General features: G+C 40.5%; 1 protein-coding gene across 4 annotated transcripts in view; it reads left to right on the top strand.

The window, feature by feature from the left end:
• The window catches only part of LOC107597059 (insulin receptor substrate 1-B), a 48,353-nt gene that overhangs the window by 4,720 nt on the left and 16,886 nt on the right, over window positions 1-26,747 (top strand). For 2 of the 4 annotated variants that reach the window (XM_016287969.1, XM_016287967.1), the window contains exon 2: window positions 15,191-18,565. In XM_016287969.1, coding sequence (XP_016143455.1) covers window positions 15,191-18,565 — 3,375 coding nt within the window. Of the gene's footprint in view, window positions 1-15,190; window positions 18,566-26,671; window positions 26,708-26,747 lie in introns of those variants that run through there. The other 2 variants (XM_016287968.1, XM_016287970.1) reach the window with 2 other exon arrangements.

The following is a 26,747-nucleotide window of genomic DNA, read 5'->3' as shown; positions in this document are numbered from 1 at the left end:
TCTTTGGAATAAAGAGCTTTTAGAATGTTAAAAACCTATGGGGGAAAAAATTAACACCCCTACCCACCCCCACAAGAGCAGGATGGTAGTGATCTCACACAGCTCTGACAGTGTGTGTGTGCACACATCTGTGTGTAAGCATTTGTCCACATTTGAACAGAGTGGACAGTGAAATCCTATAAATACAGAGTGATAAAAAATCAAAAAATCAAACCTGCTTTAAAAACCAGCAACACAACTGTAGCTGTATAACTTTACAACAGCAACACTGCTTTAGCAAAACAGAAGAGTGATTACTGATAAACTGTCTGAAAAAAAGAAAGTCATATTTTAGAGAAGAAAAAAATCACCCACTGACTTTCAAAGCTGCAACAGAGTAACGACTTTCTACTTAGAGGATCTTGATAGAAATGTAGTGGAGTGAAAAGTACAATATTTGTCTTTCAAATGTAGTGGTTAAAGTTTCCAGAAAAAAATAATACTCAAGTAAAGTACAGATACTCAAAAAGTGTACTTAAGTACAATACTCAAGTAAATGTACTTAGTTACTGTCCACCTCTGTTTAGGACAGCTAGTGTGCAAATGATTCTGTTTTCAATCTGCTAAGATTTAGTTGAACTTTTCTAATTGCCGGGAATTTTCAATCTGTTGAGGTTCATCTCAGCAAACCAAATTGGTTGTTGATTCTCCTAGTGAAGTTAACTATATGTCAAGTCTATTTAAACACCTCTGTTTAGGACAGCTAGTGTGCAAATGATTCTGTTTTCAATCTGCTAAGATTTAGTTGAACTTTTCTAATTGCCGGGAATTTTCAATCTGTTGAGGTTCATCTCAGCAAACCAAATTGGTTGTTGATTCTCCTAGTGAAGTTAACTATATGTCAAGTCTATTTAAACAAAACAAACTATTTTTGTGATATATACCCTGCTGAAAAAAACAATAGAAACCATCACAGAATATTAGGTTGCCTTCTATTGCTGGCTTGTTAAAACCACTAAATCCTAATGGAACATGTCCCAAAACACACTACAGGAAACAATTTTTTAATGGTTTTAATGGTTAAAAGTTGATGGTTTGTAATGGTTGTAATTGCATTTGTATTGGAAACCATTAGAATTTCTGTTTTTTTTTTCAGCAGGGTAATGTATAATAAATTCTAAATAATTATATATTAGTTCATGAAAAGTGTTGCATCATTGCAGCATTACATTTATGGTTGACTTGTTCACGTTGCATCAGATTTCTTTTTACACGCAATTTGCAGCGTTGAGCATTACAACCAATCACACACGTTTCTGTTGAGCTTATGAATGCAGTGGCCAATCAGAGACACTTTGATTCGTCTCTGCAGAGAACGCTGGAGTTGTTCAGTCAGTGTGTGAGCTTGTGAGCTCACTGTCTGAGTTCTCTCATCATCATAAAACAACGAAGGGCAGAAAAGATGCAAGTAAAACATTCATTCTGCAGTGTAGTCAGCTTCTGTGGTTATAACGGGAGTGTGTTTGCAAAAACTAGAACGAAATGTTCTAATCTGCAAAATGCAACAAACAAATTCATTAACGGTTCTTAGCTTGTTTTCTGCTGCCCCTTTAACTAAAGTGTTCATAGTTCTCCCCACACCACCTGGTTACAGTACAGCCAAAATAACTAACGCAAATACACAAATCTGCATACTTACCAGGTTTCTTTGTTGCAGTTTGATGCTACTGCAAAGCTTTCTTTATTAATTTATTTTGGCCCCTCTATGATTATACAACTTATCCGCATTTCTGTATTATTCTGCTGTGACACCTGTGCGGAATAACACAACTGAATATTCTCTATTGATGCTTCATAAAATCCGCTAATTAAATCACACAGACAATTTCTCTACATAATGTGCATTTCAAAAGATATTGGATATTATATAACCCCGCACTCCTCTTAGAATAAACTGTACTGGCGAAAGCCAGGTACACTTGCAAAGAGTAAACAGATGAAAAGGGCAGTGACCGTGACTCCTACAGCAATTACACTGCCCTGCATGTTCCTTGGCTCCGGGAGATACCACTAACATATCCAACATGTGACGCAACCCTCACAAACCAATATCAAGAGTCCAATGTGCTATTACTGCCTTACACAATGAGTGCATAATGAAAGCACCAACAATATGTCATAGCATATGTATTTTAATGTCTCATATTACATACACACAGAAACATATGCAGATTCTGAAAAGGTTCTGTTTGCAACCAAAGAGTTGAATTGAATATATTTTCTCTGAATGCAATGCAAAGCCTCTTTGAATTTACATGGGATAAAGACAGAAAGGCAGAATGTGTGTGTGTGTATTAAGGCACTTTGTGGTGGTGACACTTTAACAAGATACGAGACTTAGTCTAGAGATGACCCTCCAGTTGTCATCCATAAACCCCCTAACTGGATAACAAGCTAAACAAACCAGTCTGCTGATTGGCTGGTTAAACATTTTGACGTCTGTCTCCATAGTTGCTTTCTGCTGAGGTTGACCTGTTGATGGGCAGGACAACTGTGAGATGACCTGTGGGAATGTTGTCCATACTCACTTTTACACGTCTTAATGCGTTTACTCCCTGTTCGTATTCTTTACATGCATTACTAGCCATGATGATTGAGAATCTGTCCAACAGCAATCTGCCCCCCACTGTTCAAATTACGCTGGGGATGAAATTTCAGTTGCCGCTTTCATCTGCTTTGATTCAATCATTCGCTATTCATCGAGTCTGTGGTTTGACCTATTCCTTTAAAAATGTGTTTTCTTTCACACTGATCTTTTTCATGCATTCTTTCATTCATTCTCTTGCATGCATCAGTTATCAACATATCGACATAACTTCACTAAGCACTTAGGTGTTAGATATTGTATTTATTAAATTTAATAAGGCTTTTAAAATATAGATCTGTGCTTTGATGTTTACATACAACTGAGATTTAACTGGTAATTATAACCTTGCATATTTACAGAAAAGCACAATAATTTGCACCCTGAACAACCATTGCATTGTGGCTAGGGAGTTAAGTGATGCAAACAGTTGAATATTTTCCCTTTGACTAAGTTTTTGGACTTGCAGCTGCCTATTCTGTCTGTATATTTCCGACTAACCACTTACTGAACACAAAGACCACAGTCATTAAAAGCATCAACAGTGGAAAGTTTTGAAAACAGTAAAGAACAATGCTGAACAATCTGGTCTAGGGGCTGAATTTATTAAAACATTCAAGCACATGTACACTCAGACAAAGCTAAATACAGTCGGTGTTAACTATTTTTTCACATAAAGGAAGTGTTTAGAGGAGTGTTCATCAGATGGGCCAAAACAAACAAAACATGCATTGCACTTTAAAGGTTTGGGGTTCAAAAAAGAAATATTAAGCAGCACATCTGTTTTCAGTAATAATAGGAAATGGTTATTAAGCATCAAATCAGCATATTAGATGGATTTCTGAAGGATCATGTGACACTGAAGACTGGAGTAATTGCTGCTCATTCAGGTTTTCCATTACAGGAATAAATTGCATTTTAAAATATATGAAAATTATCAAATAAAATTTAAGAGCCTCCTTTCAAAAGCATTAAAAAATCCGACCTTAAAATCTTTGAACGGTAATGTATACTTTATGTGAAAAAGAGGGTCCTGGGAAACTCACCTGCATTCCTGATGTTGTATGGATTTCTGATGCCAAATTCATTTGAACAAATAGCAAGCAGACTCGGCGCTGTGAGCAGATATTCCTTGTTCTGTATTTGTACAGCTGCAAACAGGAGGAAGAAATTAGGTTGGAGGAACTGGTTTTCTCACCATTGGCACCACTGGACACATATGAGCATTACTTGCAGGTGATACATACTGCACTATACAAGGTGTCTGGTGTTTTGAGATCAAATGTGCCTTTCTGCTCAAAAAAAAAATCAATAAAGTGGCCTTTTAGTCAATTAAATACTTTGTTTAGTCAGTTAAAAAGATAAAGTCAAATCATGCATGTAGCCTATTCTGACTATATAAAAACAGAAATGACCTTTGTGAAATCAAACTAATATGTTTTTACTTTGCACAGCACCTCACTACATTGCCACCGCTGTCTCAAGGAAAACACAGTGTTTGTGTATTGGTCTGGGTGTATTTGTACAGTATGTGGCTGTGATGCCAGTCTGGCTCATGGCTGATGCTCAAAGGTTAAACTTCCCTAAGACTCACTCATCTCCTTAATGTGCTGGTAATTATTGTCTCTGTGAGCTTTTGGACACACACACAGCCAACAGCAGTGAAAGCTTGTTCTATTTTAACTGCTAAATCTGATGTGATGAAGCAGATCACAGAGTTTCTTACTACTGTTTGACCCCCACGTAACCCGTATTACAACTTAGCCTGTCCTTAAGTGCTGTTTAAACATGACCAGATCCTGAAACGTAAGCCTGTGACAAAAATATCCATTAGGCTCCTCAGTGCATATAAAGCAGTTCACAGAACTAGCCCAGCAACATCTTGCTTCTGATTGTATTATTAAGTTGCTTTGAATGCAAAGTCTGCTAAATAAATACATTGTATTTAAGTAACACATTAATACATATTTTTAAAATCATATTTACATTATGTAAATTTACATTCAAATTAAATACATATTTAGTTAGATTTTTTTTTGTGGTCATTTCAGAATAAAATATACGAAAAAAGAAAAATATTTTGTTTTCTAATAATTCTAAGAATGTTTACGTAGGCTATGTTTGTCAGAATCTGTTTATCACAGTAGTGATGGTAAAGCTCTATGCAACAGTGGCAGTCAGTCATGCCGATTTATGATCAATTTAAAATCAATGATACATAAGCCTAATAAGTACGGAGCATTGAATGCAAATTAGCACAGAGATTAATATGTTAGCTATTTCAGCCTGTTTTCTCACATTATACACACCCTCACACATATTTTGTACCAAAGACTTCATTTTATTGCTTCCTGATTTAATTAGCTGTGTTGTGAAAAGGATGTCTATTGTTTTCTTTCATGGTTGATTTTTGAGAATTGTGAGTCAGAAGGTTGTTGGGTTCACTTGTTCAGGACTAGAGCAATATTTCTTAAATATACAATTGAAGAGTTCAGATGTAAAAGCCTCTAAGTGCTGTCTTAAATTTTAATCTAAAACTTTAATGGCATAGAAAAGGACCTATACATTTCCATCAAAGTAAAATGACTGAACCTAAACATAGGAGCCTGATAAAAAATGCTAATTTAAGGTGAAAATTTCAGACGGCACTTAGAGACTTTTATTGACTTTATTGATGTGACATGTGGCCAAGTATGGTTACCCATACTAGGAATTAGTGCTCTGCGTTTAACCCATCCAAAGTGCACACACACAGCAGTGAACACACACACGGAGCAGTGGGCAGCCATTTATGCTGCGGCACCCGGGGAGCAGTTGGGGGTTCGGTGCCTTGCTCAAGGGCACCTCAGTCGTGGTATTGAAAGTGGAAGAGATACATTACTGTACATTCACTCCCCCCACCTACAATCCCTGCCGGTACGAGACTCAAACCCGCAACCTTTGGGTAACGAGTCCGACTCTCAAATCATTAGGCCACGAATTCCCCTTTTGCATCTGAACTCTTCAATTCTAGACTGAGCCTAAAGAGAATGGATTAAGACATGGCAGCAATAGTATGGTGGCAATCACTCAGCCACTGAAGCACCACTTAGACTGAAAAGACAATTGTAGTTCTCATGGCTTAACAAAGCAGTGCTTTCGTGGAAATCTGTTTCTTATTTTTATGGCTTGTTCTGAGTAAAAATGGCTTGTTTTTAAGGCTGTTTATCTCTAAATGGTAGTGAGCTAGACACAGTTTACAGTGTACCAAACAGGAGAATGGCACTATTGTAGACGTAATTTTGTCCTCACCACTTTATGAAACCTCTCTCAGCAGAAATGTATGTAACGCCACTAGAATTTATTATTTTAAATGTTTTGCTGAATGGCCTTAGCAGGCGTTCTCAAACACAGAAAGGAACTTGCAGTACTAAGATCACAAAACTTAATGAAAAATCCTCTGATTTACAGCTGAAATTCTGTTTTATTGAAATAAAGAGTTTAATTAGGGTGGATAAGGACCCAAAACCGCTAGACCATTGATTTATGCTTAATAATTACAGTAGTTGCTGCTAAATGTACAGTATGAATTTAGTTTCCAAATTAAATGTTATATAATGATTTTTACAGCTATTTATAATCGCTGGTGTTAATATTTATCATAATACATAATGGTGTACTACAAAAGGCCTGCTTTTTCATTTTGTTGGATATTGGTAATATTAGTTCCTCTTTTATTTGTTCACCTGGAGCTTTAATGAAGGGAACACGCATTCCTGAGGGAAGAGGAGGAGCATGCACTCTAAAAAATGCTGGGTTGTTTCAACCCAATGTTGGGTCAAATATGGACTAACTCAACTGTTGGGTTAAATTTTGGTTACATTTTTAAATTAGCTTTTTAACCCAACAGTTGGGTTAACCCATATTTGACCCAACATTGGGTTGAAACAACCCAGCATTTTTTAGAGTGTGTGTGCGGAGTAAACAAGAGCTACTATTAATGTTGCTTGTTTAAGAGTTACTTAATAAAATGTGTTTAAATTATACACATAATATACACAAACACTAGCCCTTTTGCATATTATCTTACTCGCGCCAGAGGGATACTGCCACGCTGCTACCAAGAGTTACACAAGCTCTCAATATTTGTCAAATCTCTCACCTGTAATTAACTAATGAATTACAGGTACGCTGTCTAACAAACATTGGATGATTTTCCCTCACGATGTTTCCATTTTGGAGCGCATTATTTCTCACTCAGTTAATTCTCTTCAAAAAATATCATGACATGAAAAGTGACATGAAGTTTGTGATTTCTGCACCATAGCAGCATCAAATGGAATTGCAATCTGTTTGAGGGAACATAACATGAGTCTCCTGTTTGAAATAAAAACAAATACACTAAAAATACAAGTTTTGATCAATCTGGGTGTGCTCCTGTAGTTGGACCCTCACCACCAAACTTGACATTGTAAGTTCTTGCTGTTTATTAAGTAGCTCATACTAATTTACTAAAAGTTAAGTTTACAAAACTTAAGCTCTTATGCAATGTCAACTTTTTCTACATTTAATAGTTCAGTTAACCTTTAAAATCGAGTTTGTCTGACAAAATGGAAGTTGGATGTTTTACAGTGTATGCAAGAATTGGAATGGGCTTTTAAATGAAATCTGTTTAAGTAAGTGTGTGTGTGTGTGTGTGTGTGTGTATGCGCTCATTGGTCAGTATCAGCTACTGGTGTGGACAGCAGACTCTTATTGTTACTCTCGCTTGCTACATCTTTCATCACTCCAACTCTGGTTTGGCAGAGCGAGAACCACTAATATGCTTCCATATGGCACTGAAACTGAAAACCACAAGCAGACCTGGAAACTTCATGATAATGCTGACCAGCAAATGGTTCATCTGGGTTAACATGGCAGTGCCAGCATTTGTGTGTTTTTGTGTGTGTGCAGTGATAACAGAAAACACATGTGTGAAAGAAACTTAAAAAGATAGTGTGTTTGTGGGTAGGAGACACTTGTGAGACACCTCGCACCTTGTGGAAAAACTAGATAAACTATTTTAAAGGTTGCTGTGTCAAGCTTGTTTGTGAAGGTGACAAACTGTTGAGTCTTCTCAGTTTGATCAAGATCTCTAAACCCCGGACTCCGCCTCGGCCCGTTGACCCGTCGGCTCCACCATGGCTCCTAGCTCCCTCCTCTCCGCCGTGGCCCATCTGTTTACTGGCTCCCTCGTCCCTCTGGCTCCGCCTTGGTCTGGCGTCGACCATCCTGCCCCTCGGGACTCCACTCCTCCGGCTGCACCTCGTCCCTTCTTCCCTCCGGCTCCGTCAGGCTCCTTCATCCCTTCGGCTCCTCCTCAGTCCTCTGTCGCTCCGGCTCCACCGCGGTCTTTCGGATTCACGCCTCTGCATCAATCACCGGCGCCATCTGCTCCGCCTTGGCCCTTCGGATCCTCCCCGTCGTCTTGGTTCATCGGCTCTTCGTCTCCGCCTCGGGCTCCTCCGCCATCTGCTCTGCCACCGTTAGTCGGCCCCCTGAAGTCGTCGGCCCTTCTTCCTCCATGGCTCCTCCCTCTGTCAGCTCCACCGTGGGTCACAATCATGGCTGTGGCCTGTGGACCATCCTGCCCCTCGGGACTCCACTCCTCCGGCTGCTCCTCGTCCCTTCGTCCCTCCGGCTCCGTCAGGCTCCTTCATCCCTTCGGCTCCTCCTCAGTCCTCTGTCGCTTTCGGATTCACACCTCTGCATCAATCGCCGGCGCCATCTGCTCCGCCTTGGCCCTTCGGATCCTCCCCGTCGTCTTGGTTCATCGGCTCTTCGTCTCCGCCTCGGGCTCCTCCGCCATCTGCTCTGCCACCGTTAGTCGGCCCCCTGAAGTCGTCGGCCCTTCCTCCTCCATGGCTCCTCCCTCTGTCGGCTCCACCGTGGGTCGCAATCATGGCTGTGGCCTGGGTCCTGCTTGGCCCCTCCTGCTCCAAGTCCTTCCTGTCGCCTCCCTGGCTCCTCCCTCCATCGTCACCTCCCAGGTGTCCGTCCTCCTCCCGAGCCTCCTCCCAAGTTCCCACCCGTGCCCCCCCTCTGTTGTTCTACGGCGCGAGGACGCGCCTTCCGGGAGGGGGGCGATATGTCACGCCCCTGGACTCATTCTATGTGTTTTTCCCTCTCCACATGCTCCATGACCCATAGTTTTCCCATGTGTTAATTGTTAATTAGTTCCAGGTGTGTATCGTCATCCTCGCATCAAGTCTTGTGTATTTAAAGTGAGTCCTGTTCATAGTCTCGTCGTCTGGCATTGAATGTCGTCTTTCCTCGCTACGTGTGTTCCTGGTTCCCTTGATGTCCATTAAAGTCTCTTTGTTTGAAGTATACTCCACGTCTCCTCGTTCCTCGCTCCATGCTCCTACACAGTAGCGATCATGACAACTCAGTCCTTATGAAGACAATTGATGCAGAATAATTACTACACTTTCTCATCATTATTGCCACTAGCAGCATGATCACAGCAAATCATGTCTTTTTTTAATATATTTTCTTATGAAATATATAATTATATATTTATGATGTGTAAATATGTGAAGGAGTAGTTCACCCAAAAATTTTAATTTGAAGAAAATCTACTTACCCTCAGGCCATCCAAGATATAGAGGAATTTGTTTCTTACATCACTTGCTCACCAATGGATCCTCTGCAGTGAATGGGTGCCGTCAGAATAGAGTTCAAACAGATAAAAACATCACAGTAATCCACATGACTCCAGTCTGGTTAACATCTTGTAAAGTGAAAATCTGTGTATTTGTAAAAAATGAATTCTTTATTAAGGTGTTTTTAATTTCAAACCATTGCTTCTGACTAAAATCCTCTATTTACAATATTGCTTTCTCCAGTAAAAAGTCGTCTCATCTGAATCATGAGAGAAATATGATCAAGCACCTTTTACAAACAAAAACAGTTGTAAACAAATATTGGCCATTACAAGGCATTAACTGATGAACTGGAGTGGTTTGGATTACTTGTGGATTATTGTGATGTTTTTATCAGCTGTTTGGACTCTCATTCTGACGGCACCCATTCACTGCAGATGATCTGTTGGTGAACAAGTGATGTTCCACTATTCCCTTAATATTTACATTGTTCATGTGTAATTGCTTACAATTTGAACCTCATGTGTGTTTCTGCAACAGCATAGCATTGTCTATTTAGTGGAATTTGTGTAGCAAATTTCTAACTGTCTGTACATCTTACATGCTCTTGTAAAGCTATTAAAGCTAACACTGTAAATTAACTTAAATGATTTTAGCAAATGGCTGCAATATAAGAAAGAGTTTCCGTACCCACTATATATAGCCTATAGTGTGCTGCATTTATTTATATATATGTGTGTGTGTGTGTGTGTGTATACACTACCATTCAAAAATTTGGGGTCATAGTTAATGAGAATTGGACCTTAAAATAATGTTTGACCAAAAATCTTAACGCCTACAAACTTTTGAATGGTTATTTGTGTATGTGTGTATGTGAGTAATACTGCCATAGCAGGAGAGATAGACCAGGGCAGGAGGATAATTAATCTGATCATATTTAATGCACATATTTAATCTGATCTAGAGCTAAGGTAGATGACCATCATGCAAAATCAGAGGGAAACCAAGGGCAGTGCAATTAGATTAAAATGAAGAAAGAATCTTTTCCTTGTCTCCCTTTGTGTATGAGCAAGGGTGAGTGTGTGTGAGGTTTGAAGGTGCTCTGAATATTTAAGCTAATCTGTAAGCTTTGTTGGTCTGTTTGACCATTGTTACGCATTTATAAAATAATTTACGTTATTCTTTAAAAAATTCCCATCCCAAATTCTCGAATGTGTTTTCAAAGCACCACAGTCACATTGTGTTTATACTCCTTATAAGCTCAACGTACAAATGACTTATAGTTACCTCTGCATATTAAGACAAATTAAAGGGAAGCATTTGAACATTTAAGACAAATTAAACGTAATAGCTATTTTTGGTCTTCCCAAAAACACATGCTGATACAACTGTCTTTCATCTCATGAAACCTTTAGTAAAAATGCTGATTTATGTATGAGCCTGCTGCCATGTTTTTTGAAGACATCACGCTACTGTTTAGCAAGGCCCTCGTAATTGTAGATGTTCTGTGAAATGCTGTTCTCATGAGATCAGCAGCCAGATGCCTAGAATGATGTGTGCATTCCCACCTATTCTGGCGCAGGATGCACAGTTGCTCGAAGTAGCTTTTAAATTGTTTATCGTGTTCAGATGTGATTTATTTATCACAATATTAAAGAGAGGGATTTGATCAGGATGTAACGTTATGTTCAAGAGATCAAAGGTATGTGGACCACAGCCAGCCTCAAGTGGTGGGTGCTTGTGCAAAATTTGAAGCAAGTGCTGATTATGAACACTAAGCATGCTGTTAAAGGAGTCTTTGAAAGAATGAGGGGTGGCTGTTTAGCATGGTCTTATGTCAAGAAAAAGCCATGCATTCAAGAAGAGACCCACCCAAGACAAATCTAGTAATATCAGAGAGACTTGCAGCTGAGCTCTTTTGATTTCGTCCAACATGTAACCATAGCAATCACCCAGAACAATGTAGAATCCATCTAGAAATGACTGGACACTCAGAACAGTCTCTTTATTTCAGTTACTATTAGCCTCTTCATTGTTCTCATTTTCTTGCTTTTTAAAAATGTAGACTGCACGTGTCTACGTCTGAAAGCATTGTCCAAGAGCGTAGGACCGGTAAAGAGAGAACCTTGTATGGATAGTCATTAAAAAGTCAAGTGTGGCTTTGTCTATGACTCATCTAATCCAGGCTACCAGCCTCACTTAAGTTCACACAAGCATCCAGGGGGGCCCACATCACATAAAATCACACACACATACAGTGGGGCAAACCACCTTTGAATGAAGCTGCTCTTTCTTCAGTTTAAGTAAAAGAGCGGAAAAAAGAATACACGCAATTTTGTGACCACAGCAGAAATATTCTGGAAAGGGTATCGGATATGTGGGTCAGACAGCAGAGGAGGGTGTCCCTTCTACCGCATGCTTTGTGTGCTTTTTGTGCATATGGTTGTAATTCTCTCATTTGTGTTGGAAGCATTGTGATGCTCAGATTCACAGCAAGAGACTGGGTACAATGATGTACACATACACAAGAGCATTTTCTAACATGCTCTTATTTGCTAGGACACTAACAATCTGACTATATTTAGTGTCATAAACACATAAATATGAATTATATAGTATTGGTAGAGTATTTTACAAAGTGTAGTAATGAGAAGTTCATCTTGCTCCATTATTTCCAGATGATAGTGGGGTGTTGATACAGTTGGTACAATTATCCTAACTACTGGGAATCAAAATTTATGCAAAGACTAGAGCGTAATGATTTCGGCAAGCAGTTTTGGGGGGCAAGCTGCGGCAGATTAGGAAAAGCCTTTGAATTTGAAACAGACTTAAAGAACGAGTTCCTGCAGGATTATGAGCATCTTGTGTGTTTTCACAGAACTGTTGGTTGTAGGAATTTGCCAGCTCTTGTACTAATAGAGAGTGCGAGAAAGAGAGCCTTTACTAACAGTGAACACCTCGTCAATCTGTCGACTGATTTGCACGCTGTAACTTTTAGTTTTTAACCAAGTGCTTCATGCCTTACATTTTAGAGAACAAACAAAGGCAATGTTGAAAGCTCTTGTGGGTGAACATAGCCTGCAGAGAGGAGAGTTGATGAATTGAAGATGCATGCTTTCTCAGTAGGAAAAATTGAGAATTAACCAAGCTAATAGCCGCAATGTCAAGGTTTTTCTAAAGAAAATAAATGGAACTGAAGATTGTTCTCATAATGCTTCAACCCATGACTATGCATCTGTATCTTTGTTGAAAACCATCAAAGGCTTGTATGATACTTGATAGAATGTTTCCTTAATCTTAAATCTTAATGACCGTACATCAAAATAGTGAGGCCCTGACTTGCCTACGGCATCATATGAAGTATGCAAGCTGTTTTAAATATTTGCAGGTGCTTTATTCAAAATGCTAAGGGCTCCATAAGTAGGGTTGGGTATTGATTGTTTTTTTTTACGATACCGGTGCCAAATCGATACTTTTAAAACGGTACCGGTGCCTAAACGGTGCCTGAACCGATACTTAAAAAAAAAGAGCCACAGAAAAAAAACTATGGATAACATTAAAGAACATTAAAAATATTAAAAATAAATATACATAGCATTCACATGCTCCTTGGATGCTCTCATTTCCCGAGTTGTGCTTCTGTTACTCTAAGGCTAATAAATGTATTTCACGATCTGGGTCATTATTTAATACAAAACAATATTTAATACAAGACCACACATAATGTTTCTACTATTACTATTAAAGTAGCGAAAACTTTACAGTAGATGGGAAACCGATTGCTCCCTCGTGACCTTTTGTAAACTGTACTTATGACAAAGAAAGAACTGCACAGATACATATATTATAACAATCTATCGATAAACACACACCTTGTGTCCTGTTTCTGTGATAGATGGGAAACCGATTGCTCCCTCGTGACCTTTTGTAAACTGTACTTATGACAAAGAAAGAACTGCACAGATACATATATTATAACAATCTATCGATAAACACACACCTTGTGTCCTGTTTCTGTGAGCCGCGGTCTGCGGATTGAAGAGCGCGCTGAAAGACGGGGAGGAGACGAAGTTTAAAGGGGGCTGACTCTGAGGCGATCACAAATTTGTGTACAGTTTATGGAGCTAATCGCTATAGCCCCGCTAAAAATTGCCTAGCGACGGCCATGCTTCTTCCTGCTTTTTCACTCGCCAACATGTTTTGCGAAATCGCCGACAAATGCCCGACATCGGAGGCAAATCGGTGCTCGTTCACGCGAGTGACAATCACGCAGTGTGAATTATCAAAGACGCGATCTGAGGGAATCACCGACACATCGCCGACGCCCGTGAAATATTTGGCATGCTAAATATCTGGAGCTGTCGGTGATTCACAATCACGCAGTGTGCAATGATTTCTGACTGAAAAACACATCGGCGATGACCTACAGCCAATGAGAGACCAAGATACAGGGCAGCGGGAAGTTCGGGGAGGAGTTATATGAAACCTAGTTTGCGGACCAGTGTTGCCAAATCCGTGATTGCCACCGGTTGTTTTTTATGTCAGCAGGTTGAAGCGACCCCAATAACGTGATATTTAGGCCCTGGAATGTGAATTGTACCAGGAGAACCCCCCCCCCCCCAAAAGCGATTTTTACTGGGGAACCCCCTCAAAAGCAATTGGGCTATTTTCAGTCTAGTTTTGAGTAGTAATTGGGCGGGTTTTGTAGCGAAAACCTGGCAACCCTGCACCAGACAGAGCTGTCGGCGATTCTTCCTATTGTAAAGTCATGCAGTGTGTAACCTCCTGTCGTCGTTCCATCGTGCAGCAGCAACTGAATGCTACCCCAGATAGTCGTTCAGTGTGAAACCAACAGTGATGCGACGTCTTTGAAAATCGTGCAATGTGAACTCAGCTTAAGTGGCCGATGAGGCAACGAAAACTGCGTTATGATTCGGTTCTAGTACATACCGGTTACATAGATACCGGTGCCATATTGACACCGGGTTTCGGTACTCAACCCTACCCATAAGGGTGGCGTTTGGGGGCAGAAGGGTTCTGAGGGGTGTTTCTCTGGCTGTTTGCCAATTTGGAACGTCTGTGTGGCAAGCTTGTTGGTGTGGCCAAGATGCAGTATAAGTAAGCGCTTATTCCAGAATAAGCACTTACTTATCTAAGCACTTACTTAAAAGGCATGTTTTGCAGTTCATAATTCTTTATGTGTGTCTGTAGGACACTAATTTTTTATTTTTTTTACTCCATGGGAGACATTGCACACACTGCAATATTGACTGTTGACTGTTGACCATTAGTGCATCTCATATGAGTATCAAGTGTTCATTTGCACTTTATTAGTAATGGCCTATTGACTTTTTAGTTTTTATCAGTGACCTTTGTCCTCCTTGTTTGCACTTTGTCTAACAAACCACTTCTAGTTTTAAAATATGAAGCTCTCTGCTTACTCAGACATTTGTGACCCTGTCTGTGAAATCCAGGCTAAAGTCTCAAAATCTAATCAAAAATCAAAGTTTGATTTCAACCATTAATTTCACTATGATTTCAATCTTTGACATGGCCTTACTCAGTCAGTATTAAAGATATCAAGGTTACATTTTCACAGAATGTTCTTTACATTATGATGGATGGTTTTATGTAAAATAGTAAATCACAAAAAAAGACTTTAGCTGGGCTTTCACAGGCAGAGTCACATTTTTTGAATTAAGTGTATAGGCCTATATTTACTAAATTGTGTTTTGATCAAATTCACATTCTCATTGGTGTTACATGATGCATAACATGAATTACAAAAAGATTGTTAGTTATTTGTAGATTATTTATACCTTATGCATTTTTTATTTAAATATCTTTATTAAGATGTGCTTACTTTCAGTTTATAAGATGGGTTGCTAAAATTACCTTGTGGTGTAAGGTTATACTGACATGTTTGTTTTCTTTCTCTCTGTAGGTAAAGCACTCTGTGATAGTGCGAATGGGGGAGATTATGGAGTACCATCACCTGGTCCCGCCTTCAAGGAAGTCTGGCAAGTAAAAGTTTGGCCTAAAGGTCTGGGCCAAGCCAAGAACCTTGTTGGCATCTACCGGCTCTGCCTGACTGAAAAGACTGTCAACTTTGTCAAGCTGAACTCTGATGCAGCCGCTGTCGTGCTCCAGCTTATGAATGTGAGGCGTTGTGGTCATTCTGAAAACTTCTTCTTCGTGGAGGTAGGTCGCTCTGCAGTAACTGGCCCTGGAGAGTTCTGGATGCAAGTGGAAGATTCTGTGGTAGCACAGAATATGCATGAGACTCTGCTGGAAGCCATGAAGGCCCTGAGTGAGGAGTTTCGCCAACGTAGCAAGTCTCAGTCCGCTGCCACTGGAGCGGGAGGTGGCACCACTGCATCAAATCCTATTAGTGTTCCCTCTCGACGACATCACCCCAATCCTCCACCCAGTCAGGTTGGATTCACAAGACGCCCACGGACCGAACCACCAGGGACTACTGGAGGCTGTAATAGCACTTCTCCAACCTCTCGCCACAGCTTTGCCCGAACACGAACGTCCAGTGATGGTGGAAAAGTTGATGATGGAGGTGGTGCATCAACTGGAGGGATTGCATCATGCTCAAGTCCCACGACTAATGGGTCATGTTCCAATAACCCAATACTGAGATCAACATCTGTTCGTGCTCCAACCCCAGTCAAAGCACAGCATGCGCTAATGAGATCCACCTCAACCCCTGCTCCTTCAGTTGCACCAAGCCTGCCTTCTGGCTCAGTACATGGATCTGAGTTTTGTGCAGTAGGAACCGGGACAAGCAGCAGTGGTGTGGGTGGTAATGGTAACATGTACAGTCGAATACCTCTCCGACAGACCTCTGTCTCTGGTTCTCTTAGCGACTACGGTTCCTCAGATGAATACGGCTCCAGCCCTGGAGAGCACTCTATGCTAACCCCAACAATGCAGGCAGGGTCTGCCGGCAGCTCAGGTGGGCATTCTGTTGGGTATGAAGCATCCAACTACATCCTAATGAGTCAGAGAGGAGCATCCAAACCTCAGCCAGGCCAAAATGCATTGCCACAAACAAGGAGAGTTCTGAGGCGCTCCTCTAGCAGAGAATGTGAAGCGGAGCGCAGGATAATGAGCAAGCGGGCTTCCCTGCCACCCATGGCTTTGGAGAGACTTGCACCACACCGTCGAGCTGGGGAGGAAGCTGTTGAAGAGGATGACTATGCAATTATGACTCACACCACCAGCCGAGAATCCTTTGGATCAAGGCAGGATTCTGGAGCGTCAGCAAGCACAACAGGATACTTGGAGGTAGCTGCAGAGCTTAAAAGTGATGCTGGTGGTGGTGAAACGGGTGTCCCTGATGTCATTGGAGGAGCTAATGGAGCAGTGGATAATGGCTACATGTCCATGTTACCAGGAGTTACAGCTCCCCCAGTATCCCTTTCTCATTCCCTCTCAGTAACAGTTTCAGATCCAGACTCAAAGTCTGCTGATGACTACATGGCCATGACCCCCAATAATAGCATTTCACCCCCACGGCAGATCCGTCCACCACCTTCTGGCACAGATGGCTACATGATGATGTCTCCTAACAGTAGCTGTTCACCAGACCAACGAGAGGTCCCTACTGCCTGGGTCGGCAGCAGCAGTGCTGACAGCCGAACTGGCAGCGACTACATGAATATGTCACCTATCAGCGCCCGCTCTGCCAATAGTACCCCGCCACCAGCTGAGCCCCACACTCCATCTGACCAGCATTCTCAGCAGCCTCCACCTAAGATGGTATATTCTTACTATTCTCTACCCCGCTCCTACAAACACAATAGTTCAACACGCTTTGAGGAAGGGCCAGGAAGAGGGAAGCATTTGGTTAATGGTGGTCGAGGTCTGGTGGGAGGTAGGGGGCTTGGTAATAGCAAGTCCAAGCATCAGGAACCCCCCGTTGGTCGACATCTGTCCCTTTCATCGTCTTCCTACTCCTCCAGTTCTGCTAGCAGTGAGAGCCTTGGTGAAGGTGAAGAAAAGGCCGTCAAAGTGGCAGGAGGAGCAGCAGCAAGTACTCCTGCAAAAGATGCTGAGCAAGGACCCTTGCAGCAAAGGCAAGGGTCTGGAAGGGTAAAGCAAGGAAATCCTGGTCAGAGGGTCAGGCCTCTTAGCCTGTTTGTGGATGTCTCTAAAGCCAACACTTTACCCAGAGTCCGTGAGACACCCCTTCCTCCTGAGCCTAAGAGCCCTGGGGAGTATGTCAGTATTGAGTTCAAGGGTGAGAGGAACCTGAAGGCAGGAGGTAATGGAACCAGAGGATTTCGGCACGATGCTTCTCTTCCACCCAGTACCCACCGCAACTTACCCAGGCCTACCTCTTGTGTCGCTGGGTTCTTGCCTTTCTCGCATAACTCCTCCAGCCCCACCCTTCCATCAACTGCCTCTGAGTATGTCAATATGGAGCTAGGAGTTTCCCCGTCCCCCTCGCCTATCTCCCTCACATCACTTGGATTTCCCCCATTCCCCACTCCTCCTGTCACGCCTGCAGCAGCCCCTAAAGCTCATGATGAGCACATATCTGCAGTTCTAAATGATGATGATGCAGAGAGTGAGATGGGACATAGAAAAAGCAGGCAGGTATCAGAGCCACAGCCAGGAGACTTACCCACAGCATGTGGAGACTACACAAAGATGGCCTTTAGCTTGAACTCAGGCAGCACCTTAAGTTCTACATCACTAAAAGCCTCTTTGCCAGACCAGCCTGAGTCAGTAGTTCCAGCCCTGGATTTGGGACTAGAACTAGACTTTCCACTTGCCAAAGTCCCAAATCCAGATCACGGGGCTAAAGTAATTCGAGCGGATCCTCAAGGTCGTCGACGCCACTGCTCTGAAACGTTCCAAGCTCCTTCCTCACTTCTTTCTTGCTCTGCAACATCTTCTTCTGCATTCCCTGATCACACCCAAGTGGCCCGTCGACTTGGTTTTGAGGGTATGCTTTGGGGAAACAGTGGCTCAGCGGACATCTCATCTCAGTACATCAACCCTGGACTACCCAGTCTATCTGTTTCACAGACATCCTCCATGGAACAGGGCCTCAATTACATAGACTTGGACCTGGCTAACAAGGAAAGCTCCCACACTGCCACAGATGGGCAAGCAGCTGTCCACACACCTGTCGCTCATATCTTTTCCTCTGTGCTGGGTGGAGGAGCAGCAGGAGGTTCTGTAGGAACTGGAGGTTCAGGCGGTAGTGCTTCAAACCTCAACATGTACGCTAGCATTGACTTCTATAAGTCAGAGGAGCTGCGGACACACCAAGGTAGCAGCAGCAGCAAAGAAGGTACAGGTAAGATCAGCTTGAATCTCAAAATGAGTTTAGTCTAAAAAGTATGAAATCCGAAATCTCACATACAGTCTAAGGTTTATTCATATCATATTAATTCATATCAGCAAACTGAACAGATTTGTCATACAAAATGAGTGCATAAGTTTGCATACTGCTTTTGCCTCCTTAGTTTATAAATCACTTGCAGAAGAAATAGCAATCTTGTTTTTTATTTAGTAATGCTCCTCCAAATTTTTTACAGGATATTTCCCACAAGACAAACAAAACAAAATAATAACATTTACACACTCTTCCTGTTTAAAAGTTCACACCTCTTTGGTTTTAAGTATACTTTTCACAAAACATACAGTCATTGATCACTGCAAAAGTTGAACTGATAAGATGTAGGCTATACCTTGAATGCAGTGCAAGTTAAGTGGCTTGAACACTGAGGTCTGTAATCAATAAAAAATGAATTTTTATGATCCCTCTTATTTTTAATAAATGAAAAATATCTTGCAGATTCTGCAAGGAGCATGCAAACTTATATGCACAACTGTAATATATTAGCACACCTTTAACACACGTATTAGAGTGACAGAATCATGTGTCTGATTTCCTGTGTGGCTGTATTTACACTGTTTTTATCTTTAATTCCACTTTAGTCAATAACAGATTGTGATGATTCACTTGAAACAGAGTACAGCCTGTTCCATAACAAAACTTTATGAGGCCATGATTCACTTTTGTTCTTTATTCATATCCACCTGGTGCCTCTAGATACAGGAGCCACCTGTCTGCCAGGCATTACAATGCCAACAATACTGATCAGAGAGCCATGGAAAGTTCCCTTTCTCAAATCTCATAACCATTGGTTTTGTCTGCCGCCTCTGTCATTCCCTGGGCTCTGAAATTTGATTGACCATTTTAAATGTATTTTAGAAATTTCCAGTGTTTATCTTTGAGCTGAAACATTAAAGTGTCCTCGATAGTTATGTATATAGAAGGGTTACAATGACAGGGTATATGGTTAAATACAGTCTTTTCATTCTGTTTGAGTTACCGTCTTTTTGAGTTCGCTCTATGTGCTTAAAATGCATGTATGGGTTTGTGGCTAGATTGGGGTTTGCCATTCAGTGACGGGATGTTTGCATAAATTGTATTTTTTTACAAATAGTGACAGAGCAGGCTAACCGCATATGTCTGAAGCTCCGTGTTCAGTTTATGTTATGCAAGAAAACAGTGACTCTTGTGGAATAAGAGAAAGCTTGCAATGGTTGTTTGTAGAAATCTCTGATCTGACTATCACTCTTTTATTTTTTTGCTAAAACAGCCCAGAATGAAGAGAGAAAGATACTGGCTTATTTTTGCCCCAGTGAGTAAGTCTTTTGCAGTTAGTGGACAGCATGGCATCGGCGCTGGGGGAGAATGCGGCGAGCTGGCTGTGAATGTTGAGAAGGGGCCAACGTTGCGCTGGCCCAACGTGGTCACAACCACAACCCCCCCTTTTCTGCATGTAATAAATGATCCTTTTGTTTGTGGATTTCCTCCCTGGCTGCCGTGTATGTGTGTGTGTTTGTGTGTCTGTGCCCTTGCGTGTGTGTTTCAGCTCCAGTAGGCTTGAACTCATCGCTCCCTTGCTCAGTTTTTTCCCCTTGCGTTTTAATAAAACGTTTCTGTCCGAGTAGAGTAAGAGAGCACAGACAAAAATAGATTTTTTGGGAGAGAATGTAGTATGGGAATTCCCCCCCCCCCCTTCCCCTTCAATCTGAGAAAGGATTAAAGCAATTGAGAGGAGGAGGGAGAGATAGTACAAGGGTGAGAAAGAGATGGCACAATGGGAGTGAAAGAGAGAAAGTGAAAGAGACAGACAGTGTGTGAATGGCAGATAGAGAAAAGATGGAAAGAAAGTCAGAAGCTCAGAGTCGGATCAGGTTTTCATGTTTGGTGGGAGTTGAGGAAATCGGATGAACATTTCAGGGTTCATTTGTTTGGATTTTCAGTGCTTTTGGGGGGAACAATTATGAAAGCAGTTTCCCTGGCTGGACTCCAGATTGGGTCTCACTGGCCACATCCAAACTCCCACTAGCAGTCAAGGGAAAGAAAATAGAGAATGAGATGAATTAGAGGTTGCGATATGGAAGGAAAGTGGTGGGAGAAAGTTGAGGGTGAAAGGAATGGCAGCAGAATGCCTGAGAACTATAATATCTCTGAGTTGGAATGGTATATAGAAGAGTCTTTTTTCTAGTACATGCATGAGAGGGAACGTAAACCTCCTATCAGCAAGGCAGCCACTTAATAAATGCAGCTTAAGGTCTCTCAAACACACACCTACATGCCCGTGCACACACTGAGACTATTTGAAGTTCTGGCAGGACTCTGTTTCTTGCTGTGTGGTAGTGCCACGTGTATCTCAAGTCTGCCGTAGAGAGCAGTGGATTTAGACCAGCGCAGTTACTGGCACAGAGGGAGGTGAATTCCTCTACTGTGCCAGTGTGTTAACAAGAGAGAGTGAGAAAGATCATTCATCCATATCATAACCACAAGACAACATTTACCTAAATGGGTGAAGTGAAGCTGAGGTCATTTTTGAATCTCTTAATCCCACACATAAATACCCATAACCACATAATACAACACAGAGACACTTCAGGAGTTTTGTAACGGTCCCCTACACTGATATTGTTGGGTAATAATGGCTTTTTTTAACTACTCATGGGGGTTTTGCTTAACTGGATCATAGTTTATATTTCCACCACAGTCTGCACTCATTTGCACACATTCGGACACACATCCATTTATTCAAAGAATGTCATCCGTTGTGCACTCATGCACCCTAAAACCTATGCATACTTGTAAAATGCTACTCTTGGACTTAATTTATGCTTTGCATTGACAAAGTGCGTGCACACCCAACCACATCTGGCTACACTGATTTTGAGAGGCCCGAATATTTAAAGCAGTTTTATGAGTTCAGTACAAATTATATCAACAGCTACTGTGGTATAATGTTGATTAACACAAACTATTTTCAACCTGTCCCTCATTATTTATTTATTTATTTATTCATTCAATGCAAAAAACATGGTGAGACGCTTAAAGTGGCAGTAAGGAGGGCAATTTGCAAATGTTAAAGTACTCACCTTTTAAAGAGTACAACAAAACGTAAGCAATAAATGTTAACATGATGTTTTTATTGTGAAGAAAACATTTCTTTGTGAAGTTATTTCCAACACACAACAACATCCAATATTGTTATCATGACGTAATTCCTAAAATCATAAAACAACTTTATAGCCCAAAAAATACACTATCCTTATTCTAATGAAAGAATTAATGTAAGTGCATTTATAAAATTATAAGCGTCACATTTCTGCTTTAAATCTTTTTAAATTGTCACTGTTAACATCCATATACCTAACTAACTTTTCTTTTTTTGATTTGTCGGAAACAGTTGTACTGATTCATATTTATGTAGAAACCGTGATATTTTCAGAATTCTTCGATGAAGTTCAGTAGCAGCGTATATTAAAAAAAAAGTCTCATGTAACATTTAAAAAATCGTATATTGACATTTTAAATCAGTTTAATGCATTCTTGCTGAATACATTTTTTTTTTTAAATCTTACTGGTCCCACACTTTTGAAGGATAGTGTATATATTTTCAGCAAAATAGTGCTGTCAATTAATCTTAACTTCTGTTGAACCCAGAATATTCCTTTAAATAACCTGTAATCCCACTTTCACAAACACTGATTCTTAACACTACACACCAGACACTGATCCTGAAATCTGCCTATGTTTTTTTTACTCTCAGTTCTGCATTGGTGTAACGGGGCGACTGAGACATGAGACGTGCGGATCCATTTGCAAAGCTTTATTCACAGACATGGTCAGAAACAGGCAGGGTAACACCAGTAAACAGGTATGGCACAGGCGAGACAAAAGAGTAATCCAAGGACAGACGTGAACAGTCTCCGGCGTACAATATCCAACAGGGCAAGGCAAACGGGTAATCCAACAGACAGATGATAATCCAGGCGAGGTACAAACAGAGTCCAAACGACAAGACGAGAGAGAAAACCAAGACAGGCAGAAGATCAGGAAACAGGCAATATGACGTGACTAGACTTAGACTAGAACTAGGACAGGGAACTGGCTCCATAAAGTGCTACCACTAGGAGAGCGATAAACGCAAACAATATTCGGCGATTAGAGAAAGATTTGAGTGGTTGTTATATAGTGTGTGTGTGATTGGCTGCAGGTGAGTCCAATCAGTGCAATGGAGCATGGGAAATGTAGTCCAGGGTGACTTGCAACAGTTTGTGTGGTGTGAGAGTCAATTTAATCAGAAGGCAACCTCTGGTGGTGAGCAGACCACGGACCGGATTTGTGACAACTGGAAACTGTCAATGATACTTCAGCTAAATGTATAAATCCATGGAATGGCCAAAAACAGCTGTGTTTTTGAAACAGACTCACTCAATTCTTACCAGTATGTTTATCACTGTCAACATTTTGCAAGTTTATTTATAGCATCCCTTACAGATGAACTGTGTACCTACTACATATATCTGATAATCTTGTCTATAAGTTTTTTTTATGTTTACTGATAGCTGTCATAAAATTGAGTCAGTAAAGACTGAGTCAGAGCTCCAGAAGCCTAGTAGTCCTGAAGGACCCAATCTGGTTGTAGCTTGTTTGATAGCGGTCAGCCAGAAAGCGAACGCGAGAGATGGAAAGTGTGGGTATACATGAGAGAAAGAGAGATGGAAAGAAAGATACAGCGAGAGACAGAGAGAGATTAAAGTTGACAGTAGGTAATCTGGGGTTATTTATGCACGCCAACGGGGCGGAGTAATGTATGGTCCCAACAAACCCTGTGGAGCTGGAGAGTGGACAAGCGAATGTGCCAGCAGATCTCTCTTGAGATCCTCTCTCTCAGTTCCTACTGAATTATCCGAGTAGGATTATATGCTACTCAAACAGCTATAAATGTGTCTGCACTGCTTTGACGCAAAAGCTGTCGCACTTCGGAAAGAGGGATTTTATATTTTATTCCAGTATATATTGTATGACTGTGATTTAATTGAAGTCTGTGAGGTGCCCTAGGTTTATAGTTAGTCTGATTAATTTTAGCTTAAACGTACTATATTTTGTAGCTATAGTTGTTAAGTAGCACTGGTCCAGGAGGGCAGAAAGTAGGACGGGCTTGGTAAGGTAATATTGGACGTCCTTGTAGAACAGATGTAGCTGAGAGAGACGAACAAAAGTGTCTGTTTCTGTAGAAAAGCCCACACCTGGGCTCTATAGCTGCTCTTTTCCTCAGGACTGTTCTGATATCAGCGCCTATAGCCTGGGAAAATATGGGTTAGTTGTGAATTTAAATAGCAAAGTGAATAGGAATTTGAGTGTTGACGTGGGCTGTAGAATATCTCTGGTAACAGCTTTTAGAAGGTGCTGTGAGTATTTTTTTAAGTTAAAATATTTTTCCAATCCTGGTTTTATTTGCTGGGACAACCATAAGTAAGTCACTTGTTGGTAGGCTTCTCTACAAAGTGTAAACATTGTGGCTCTATGGTGTTATCAAAACATTGACTATGTTTTGAATAGAACACTACTGTACAGCATATGGCATAGTATACATTGTGTAGTCTACTAAAATAGTATGTGAAACAACACATTATTAAAAAGAAAGAAAATATGCTACATTATGTCCTTATTATGTTTATTGCAGCAAGTTGCATCCAGTTGTCTCGGAAGTAAATGCAGTTAATTTAATTCTGTGGAGAAAAAAAAAGGATTGTAGACCCAAAAATGAAAATTCTGTCATCATTTACTCACCCTCATGTTGTTTCAAACCTGTATGAAACTTCTTTCATCTTTGTAACACAAAAGGAGATGTTAGACAGAATGTTAGGGACTGACAGCCTCAGTCACCTTTCACTCTCATCTTTTTTTCATTCGGTAAAAACGAATGATGACTGAGGCTGTCATTCTGCCTAACATTGTTTTTGTGTTCAGAAGAAAAGCAAGTCATAGAGGTGAGGGTAGGTAAATGAAGACAGAACTTTTTCTTTTTCTTTTTATCCCTATGTTTTAAAACCTTTTTGATTAGACACTACCATCCAATTGTTTTTGTTTGTTTGATTTTGAAGCAATTAATAATTTTATTCAGCAAGAATGCATTAATTTGATGAAAAATGACAGTACAAAAAATTAATTTCTAATGTTACAGTACGGACCTTTTAATAAAAGAATTTTGGGGGGAAAAAAATATATATACTGTATATTATATGTATATATATGCTCACCAAGGTTGCATTTATTTGATAGATATATATATATATATATATATATATATATATATATATATATACTGTATGTCAAATATCAAATTAATGCAGCCTTGGTGAGCAAAAGACTCTATAATCAAAACCGTTATGTATTTATAATTGTATTACTACTACTACTATTACTAATTGATAAATATTTAAATACTGAATTAGGTGTTTGTGCATGTGAGTGAAGTGAAAGCTCAGCAATCCTGTAAGCTTTAAATCCCCTTACAGTCCAGGTAACTATGTGAATGTGTGTGTGTGTGTGTGTGTGTGTGTGTGTGCGCGCCCAAGTGTGTGTTTCTGTATATCTGGTGGCTGCTTGTCCAGCTCTATGAATGGAGCAGTTATGTTGGGGTTTTAGATTAGAGACTGAGCATTCTGACGAAGGTTTCAGATTTAAGATCTGTTGACGTGCCTTACAAGACCTACAACGCTATCCTTCATCAGTCATCACACAAGACCATCACACAAGTGTGTGTGTGTGTAATATCCTTTTTCTTCTTTTTTTTTTACTTTTTTTTTTGCATAGTTATTCAAAATTTCTGTTGCATTATAAAGAAGAACTCTAGTCATGGATTTGGAATGACGTGAAACTATGTAGATGACAAAATGTTTATATTCCTACAGATATATGTTATATGTTTAGAAGCAATGCACACAGCAAAAAAAGATCAGGCCTCTGATGTTCCTTCTTTTCCTCTCTCTTTCTTCTCTTCCCACTTCTCCACTCACTCACTTGTATAAATAGCTGTGATAGTCAGCAGTGAGGCCTTTGACTCTATCAGCACTTTGTGTTGCTGAAGTTCATCTTTGCTCTTATATATCAAGCCTTTATTCCTCGAACACCTACAGTAGTCACCGGGTCACGGCACCAGAAATGAATATTTTAACCTGTTGTACACAAAAATCTTCCCATCCACTGTAGTTCTTAAAGGGTTAGATCACCTACAAATAAAAATTCTGTTATCATTTACTCACCCTAATGTTGTTCCAAACCTGTATGACTTACAATCCTCTGTGGAACACTAAAGATGGTATACTGAAGAATGTTGGAACCCATTACAGTAGTTCTGCTTACTATTAACTTCAGTTGTATAAACAGAAAATTCAATTCACGTTTGTGTTGCGCTTTTCACCATACAAATCGTTGCAAAGCAGCTTCACAGAAAATGAAAGTTTCTAAATTACATTTAGGAGTAACATCTGACTGTCAAGGTGCAATGATTATATGTTGTGATCAAACTTATAGGACATTTTGGTAGTTTTCTATGTTGGTTCAGGGTTGGTGTCATCTGAGGTCCTCGGAGGGGTTGGCATCTTCTCAGGTGTCTGGTCATCTCAGCTTTTCGTAAGGGCTCAATCCAGAAAAAAATTTAGACATTTTTCAAAATATCCTCTTTTATGTTCCACAGAAGAAAGAGAGAATTTTGGAACAACATCAGGGTGCGTAAATAGCAGAATAAAATTTTTTGATCGAGCCATCTCTTTAAATGGAATCACCCAAAAAATGATCATTCTGTTATTAATTACTCACCCTCATGTCGTTCCAATCCCATAAGACCTTCGTTCATCTTCAGAACACAAATTAAGATATTTTTGATGAAATCCTAGAGCTTTCTGACCCTGCATAGACGGCAACAGAATTACCACGTTCAAGGCCCAGAAAGGTAGTAAGGACATCCTTAAAATAGCCCATGTGACATCCGTGGTTCAACCTTAATTTTTTTAAGCTACGAGAATACTTTTTTGTGTACTTTATTCAACATTTTCTTCTCTTCCATGTCAGTCTTTGCTGTGTGTTCACGAGAGTAAGATATTTCAAAATATCTTAATTTGTGTTCTGAAGATGAACGAAGGTCTTA

This window comes from Sinocyclocheilus grahami, unplaced genomic scaffold (genome assembly GCF_001515645.1).
Source record: "Sinocyclocheilus grahami isolate Dianchi unplaced genomic scaffold, SAMN03320097.WGS_v1.1 scaffold227.1, whole genome shotgun sequence".
Classification (NCBI taxonomy): Eukaryota; Metazoa; Chordata; class Actinopteri; order Cypriniformes; family Cyprinidae; genus Sinocyclocheilus; species Sinocyclocheilus grahami.
Note: the sequence above shows the minus strand (reverse complement) of the source record. Positions and strands in the feature narration are given on the sequence as shown.